We start from the raw sequence: 7,062 nt of genomic DNA on the forward strand, positions 1-7,062 counted from the left end.
GAAGTCCTGGGTGATTTCGCTGGGGAAGCTCCTCAACGAATCGGCTAGGGAAGAGCTTTATAGCCTCCGGGATGAGATCGAGGTACCTAGAGGCCACCTTCATTTAAAACAGACTTTCAAGGCCTGGGGGTGTAGCTCTATGATAGAACTACATGTGCCCAGCACATGCAGAGACCCTGGGTTCCATCCTGCCCTTCGTTTCGTTTTTGTTGCTATGATAAAATATCTAGATAAAAAGTGACTCGGGGGAGAGAGGATTTGCTTTATTTCACTCATAATTTCACGTTATAGTCCACCATTGAGAGTGTGTCAAGGTGGAGACTCTGACAGCTAGTCACGTGCACAATCAAGAGCAGAGAGAGAATGAATGAATCCTTGCTTGCTCTCAGCTAGCTTTCTCTTCTTATACTGTTCAGGACCCTCTGCCTAGTGAATGGTGCTGCCCATAGTGGGATGGATCTTGCTACATCAATTAACAATTATGAACCCTGCCCTCCCCCTCAAAGACATCCCCAGGCCAACCCCGTCTAAACAATTCTTCGTTAAGACTCTCTTCCCCAGCAATTCTGGGTTGCATCAAGTTGACAGTTAAAACTGACCAGCATTCCAATGCCTACAAAGAGCCCTATTATTGAGGGTGGCGGGCTTGATGTGTTAGTCTCTTCTCACCTGATTTCTCTCATAGCACCTGGCCAAGAATCTTAAGAAGAGCCCCAACACCCTTGAAGACCTCAAGTTTGTTCTCGCAACAATTTCAGATATCAGGTCCAGATCTTTAACCACAGAGCTGAGGTACAAGGACATCCAGGAGCGGTACCGCACCATGGCGATATACAATATCTTTGTAAGTCAGCTTTGCTGTCCTGACATCTCTGATGATTGGGTTGTCTAATTTGCATTAGTTAGTTCTATGTTACCATCATAAAGTACCCCAGGGAGGGCAATTTAGGGAAGAAAGAGTATATTTGTTTTATGTTCCTGAGGGATAGGGTCCCGCATGTCTGTTAAGGCATGGCCCTGTCAGGGAAATTATAGCAGCCGCAACAGAAAGCTGGTTGATCATATTCCATCCATGTTCATGAAGTGGGCAGGGCCACGGATGCTCGAAGCCCACCCCCAGCGAGGTCTTACCTTCTGAAGAGCCCATCACCTCCCCAAACAGCACCACCAATTGGAGACCAAGTGTCCTAACAGTGAGGCTGTGGGGGACAATTCTCATTCAGCCACCAAGATCATCTTCTGAATGGCCTCTCGGTCACCCTACCAGCCATGGGTTCCCAAGCAAGTGACAAAGTAGGAAGATGCCAGTAGGGAGCCACCTCACATGAGTGTGGAGACCATGGCTTGATCTCATAAGGCCCATTTACAGCCGGTTCATTCAGGCTCATGGTCTCATCTGGTCCCTCTTCCTTCCTTCTCTTCCCCTTTTCTTGGGGAAAGGACTGAGTTTACTTCCTGTATTAAGTAAAGGGATGCCAGGCAGTGGTGGCTCACGCCTTTAATCCCAGCACTTGGGAGGTAGAGGCAGGCAGATTTCTGAGTTCGAGGCCAGCCTAGTTTACAGAGTGAGTTCCAGGACAGCCAGGGCTACACAGAGAAACCCTGTCTCGGAAAACCAAACAACAACAATAACAACAACAACAACAACAAAAAGACTCTGTCTCAGCTGGGCAGTGGCAGCACACACCTTTAATCTCAGCACTCAGGAGGCAGAGGCAAGCTAATCTCTTGAGTTCGAGGCCAGCCTGGTCTACAGGGTGAGTTCCATTAAGGAGTCAATAGTCTACCTCGCTGAGGTTATTTGAAGTTAGTCTTGTCCAATTATTATTTTTGGTCTGATTTCAAGATCTCTTTTTGTGCTTTGTCTCCAGAAATTATAATAGGAAGAAACTAGTTTTTTTCTTTTCTTTTTGAATTGTGTGTGAGTGTGTGTGTGTGTGTGTGTGTGTGTGTGAGAGAGAGAGAGAGAGAGAAAGAGAGAGAGAGAGAGAAGAGGAGGAGGAGAGGGAGGGAGGGAGCGGGGGGGGGGTGGAGAGAGCAGCAATATAGTACCTACAGAGGCAAGAAGAGGGCATTAGATCCCTCAGGGAATTGAATTCAGGCCTCTGGTTCTCTGGAAGAGCAGCCAGTGCTTTTTAACTGCTGAGCTAGCTCTTCCAGAGCTACACCCCCACCCCCATTCCCTATCCCTTCCTCTGTCCCTCCCCGACTGAGACAGTCTCACTATGAAACCTTGGCTGGCTCCCAACTCACAGAAATCTATTTGACTCTGCCTCCAGAATAAAAGGCATGTGCTACACCTGTCCCAGATATCACTTTAATTTCAAAAAAAAAAAAATACAGTTTTTCCTAGACATGGTGATATAAAGTTATATACTTGCAGAATTTGGTAGGTGGAGGCAGGAGGATCATCTTTAGCTGCACCGTGGGTTGGAGGTCAGCTTGTGATGTGTTTACCTCTAAAACAAATGGGCCTGGAGAGATGGCTTAGTGGTTAAGAGAGCTGCCATCCAGAGAATCCAAGTTGGGTTCCCAGCTTCCACATCTGGCAGCTCCAGGGTATTTTATGTTTTCTTCTGCCCTCTGCAGGCACTGTACACACAGCCAAACATACACGTTTAAAAACAACAACAACAAACCTAAAATCTCAAAACTAAATAAACAACCCCAAGAACAACACAACATTAATATCCTAGCTAGTTCTTTAGTTTGTTCAGATAGCCCTCTCGGGTGTAACTGGAAACACAGATCTGTGCGATCAGCTTTGACCTGAAACTTCAATCCCAACTTTACTGGTAACTGGTTCTGTCTCTCTCCTTTCCATTCTCCCCTCTATCTGTCTCTCTCCCTCGACATCTCTCTAGCCCCCAGATGCTGAGCAAGAACTGGTTGACAACATCCAGAACATGTGGGAAGCCCTCTTCACGGAATCTTTGAACGTGGAGCATGCACTTGGAGGCATCAAGCGAACTTTCACGGAGGTGTGGTGTCTCCTCAAACTCTGAGTGCAGATGGGGGTCTGGGGCAAGGCTCAGCGCTGGAGTGCTGGTGCCTCATGTGAGGTATTGGGTTCCAATGTCCCCCACCCTCACCCTGCACACTGAAGCTAAGTCAAGCTAAGGGGTGGCCTCCTTCCCTCAGATCACCCGGAGTGAGATAATGAACTACAGAATCCAGTTGGATGAGTTCGCAAGGCGCTTCTACAGCGAAGGCCCTGGGGCTGTGGGTGAAGACCTTGATAAAGGTGAGGCTGAGACATGGGGGTGCTGAAGGTTTGGGGGTTCCTAAGAGGTTGATAGGAAGTGAATTGTGTTGTCATGGGAGCATCGGCTGCTTCCTCAGCCTCTGCTTTCATGGTTGCTTGGTCTAGTGGTGGCCTCTGAAGGCAGGGCAGATTCAGTGCAAGGTTTATGAAGGATCTCATAGGAGCTGGCACACTGGTCTACTCCCAGAGAATCCAGCAAGTCCCTACTGTAGTTAAACATGGAAGCCACTGGCACCAGCCTTTGTCACTGTCTTCAGATGGTGCCCATTACAGACGGTTGTGAGCCACCATGTGGTTGCTGGGAATTGAACTCAGGACCTCTGGAAGAGCAGTCAGTGCTCTTAACCACGGAGCCGTCTCTCCAGCCCCAGTGGCTGATTTCTTAATTAACTTTATTTTATGCTTACTTAAAAAAATTTAATTACATTGTCTTATTTAATTGTGTGTGTCCATGTGTGGCGTGTGTGTGTGTGTGTGTGTGTGTGTGTGTGTGTGAATGCATGTGTAGAAGTCAGAGAACAACTCAGGGGAATTTTCTCCTCCCAGCACATGGTTCCTACTGATCAAACGTAGGCTGTCAGGCTTAGCTGCAAGCACCTTTACCTACTGAGCCATGTTGCTGGCCTTCAGTCCTAGACACACACACACATTTTAGACACACTAAAATGTTCCGTTTGTAGCTCTGGTTGCGTGGGAACTTACTATTTACATGGACTGGTTGGACTTGCAGGGAGCCCCAGAGAGGCATCTCACATTCAGACTATCCTTTCTGCTTTGTCTCCACACTTCTTATCCAGGCTCCGAACTCTTAGGCAGCTTTGAAAAGGAGCTAGCCAAGCACGAGAAGAACCGGCAGGAACTGGCCAATGCAGAGAAGCTTTTCGACCTCCCCATCACCATGTATCCTGAGCTCATCAAAGTGCAGAAGGAGATGTTCGGGCTCCGGATGATCTATGACCTGTATGACTCTCTGAAGGTACAGCCCTCCCAGGAGACTCCCCAAGCTGGGCATAGGGACATACACCCTCAGATGCAGCATTTTATAGGGAAGGGCTCAGAACATCCATAGCCACTTCTTTCTTTCTTTCTTTCTTTCTTTTTTTATTGATTTTTATTTATTTTATGTGAGTACACTATAGCTGTACAGATGGTTGTGAGCCTTCATGTGGTTGTTGGGAACTGAATTTTTAGGACCTCTGCTTGCTCTGGTCAGTCCTACTCGCTCAGGCCCAAAGATTTATTTAGATTTATTTATTATTATACGCTCAGGCCCAAAGATTTATTTAGATTTATTTATTATTATACATAAGTACACTGTAGCTGTCTTCAGACGCATCAGAAGGGGGCATCAGATCTCATTACAGGTGGTTGTGAGCCATCACGGGGTTGCTGGGATTTGAACTCAGGACCTTCAGAAGAGCAATCAGTGCTGAGCCATCTCACCAGCCCCAACACTCGCCTCTTAAGTTAGAGGTTCCTTTGAAGAGAGAGCCGAGAGCAGCAGAACTACACACGCATCCTGTCCCTTCCTTTACATTTGCCACCAGGCCCCAAGATGCTGTCTTGTCTAATGTTTCTAGATTGCCAAAGAGGAGTGGTCCCAGACCCTGTGGATCAACCTGAACGTGCAGTATCTGCAGGAAGGCATTGAAGGCTTCCTCAAGAACCTCCGCAAGCTGCCTCGGCAGGTGCGCAGCTTGTCCGTGGCCTTCCACTTGGAAGCAAAGATGAAGGCATTCAAAGACTCCATCCCCCTGCTTCTGGACCTGAAGCACGAGGCTCTGCGAGAGAGGTTGGTTCCGTCCTCCATCATCTCAGCGAAGGATGTTAGGTTTCAAACACGTACAGCTCGTGTCAGATGGGGGCCGTTCAGAAGTGGGGGGAGAGGCGACCGGGCTGTTTGTAAGCGAAGACAGTGCCAATGACTTTATAAAAACGACCGCAGTAGCTGCCTCAGTCCAAGGCGAGCTCTTGTCTGTCCACTTTTTCAGAAGGAGGATTTGATTAGCTGAATCCAGGAGGAATGGAATCGGGGTACCAATGCTATTTGTGATTTTTTTTTAGGGGCCTGTCTTAGGGTTTCAGCTGCTACAAGGGAGCACCAGGACCAAAAAGCAAGTTGGGGAGGAAAGGGTTTATTCAGCTCACACTTTCACATGGCTGTTCATCACTGAAGGAAGTCAGGACAGGAACTCAAGCAGGGCAGGAACCTGGAGGCAGGAGCTGATGCAGAGGCCATGGAGGGGTGCTGCTTACTGGCTTGCTCCCCCTGCCTTGCTCAGCCTGCTTTCTTATAGAACCCGGAACCACCATCTCGGGGATGGCACTACCCACCATGAGCTGGGCCCTCCCCCACTGATCACTAATGGAGAAAATGCCTTACAGCTGGATCTCATGGAGGCACTTTCTCACCTGAGATTCCTTCCTGTCTGAAAGTGGTCTAACTGACACAAACCCAGCCAGCACAGTGCCACATTAAAAGACCAGAAAGAACCAGACATGGCTGCACACACCAGTTGTCCTATGGCTTGTGGGGCTGAGGCAGGAGGACAGAAAGTTCCACCTTAGTCTTTTTTTGGAGGGTGGGGTGGGATAGGTTTCCACTCTGTAGCCCAGGCTAGCCTAGAAAGTCACTATTGTACCCCAAGCTATCAATCTCATGGCAGTCTCTCTCAAGTCTCCCACATGCTGGGACTATAGGCAAGAGCCATCATGCCTGGCTTGAAATGAATCCTAACCCTCACCCCTATACACACTTTAAAGATCATTTTAATTTTAAATTATGTTTATGCATGTGCATATGCGGGTGTGTGTACGTGTGGAGGCCAGAGGGCATCAGATCCCCCTTAGAGCTGGTGTTACAGATGACCATGAAACTCTATGTGGGTCCTGGGAACCGGACCCAGGTCCTACGCAAGGGCAGCCTGGGCTCTTAACCTCTGCACCATCTCTCCCACCCTTAATGATAGATTTAACCGACTCAATATCTGAGACACCATTCCACCAGTAACTGAGGTGACTAAAACCATACCTTGAAATCTGATGTGCTTTGTACAGTCCAGTAGAGCTTGGGCTCATCCAGCCAAGACTTATGGCTGGTGGCTGCTATGTGGGATGCACAGGTCCTCTGGTGTTTGTTGGAGCGTGGGTCTCTCAGGTCGAGTGGCTCAGCCCACTCTGTGCCAATGGGAGTTAGCCAGGGTTCTGTAGCCCCTACCCTCTCTGGTGTGCCCCGCCCTCCTCGGTCATATTTCCCACAGTCTGACCGTAGAGTCCTGGGATCATAGAGTCACACACCAAGCAACTTGATTTTACTTAGTGAGAAAGTTGTCATTTCCCCATTTCCTACCAATCTGGTGTCATCTGGATCTGGAATGTTCCCAGGAGGCTCAAGTGTGGAAGGCCTGGTCCCCAGGAGAGACAGTGTTATTAAGTGACTTTAAGAGGTGGAGCCTATTGGTCTCAGGCCCCACTTCCCCACCTGCCACGAGAGGACCACATTGCTACATCCTGTGCCCCTGGACATGACTCTCCCTCACCACGGCCAGGGTGACTGTAGCCAGAACCCTCTGCACCCTTCTCAGGCGCTCCGTCACAGTTCCAGGGAGCCACTGATTACACCAGCAAGAAGAGTTCTGCTGAGCTCATGTGGCTTTGGTACCTATTTCTCTCTGTCCTGCTGAGCCCAGAGTGGCAGCCACAGGTCCAGCCGGCGTGGCTTTGGCTCATCTATGTCCCTGCACTTCTGGCAGGCCTGGAAGGCTCTCACCCTTTGCTCACTGAGTTGTTCTTCTCTG

The 7,062-nt window shown here is 49.0% G+C and overlaps 1 protein-coding gene across 3 annotated transcripts in view; it reads left to right on the top strand.

The window, feature by feature from the left end:
- Dnah10 (dynein axonemal heavy chain 10) overlaps positions 1–7,062 on the top strand; it is a 119,316-nt gene that overhangs the window by 36,991 nt on the left and 75,263 nt on the right. For all 3 annotated transcript variants that reach the window (XM_031337971.1, XM_031337970.1, XM_031337972.1), the window contains exons 20-25: positions 1–82; positions 686–844; positions 2,865–2,981; positions 3,142–3,244; positions 4,063–4,241; positions 4,846–5,057. The exon at positions 1–82 is cut by the window's left edge and continues 395 nt beyond it. In XM_031337971.1, coding sequence (XP_031193831.1) covers positions 1–82; positions 686–844; positions 2,865–2,981; positions 3,142–3,244; positions 4,063–4,241; positions 4,846–5,057 — 852 coding nt within the window. The remainder of the gene's footprint in view (positions 83–685; positions 845–2,864; positions 2,982–3,141; positions 3,245–4,062; positions 4,242–4,845; positions 5,058–7,062) is intronic.

This window comes from Mastomys coucha, unplaced genomic scaffold (assembly GCF_008632895.1).
Source record: "Mastomys coucha isolate ucsf_1 unplaced genomic scaffold, UCSF_Mcou_1 pScaffold22, whole genome shotgun sequence".
Taxonomy (NCBI): Eukaryota; Metazoa; Chordata; class Mammalia; order Rodentia; family Muridae; genus Mastomys; species Mastomys coucha.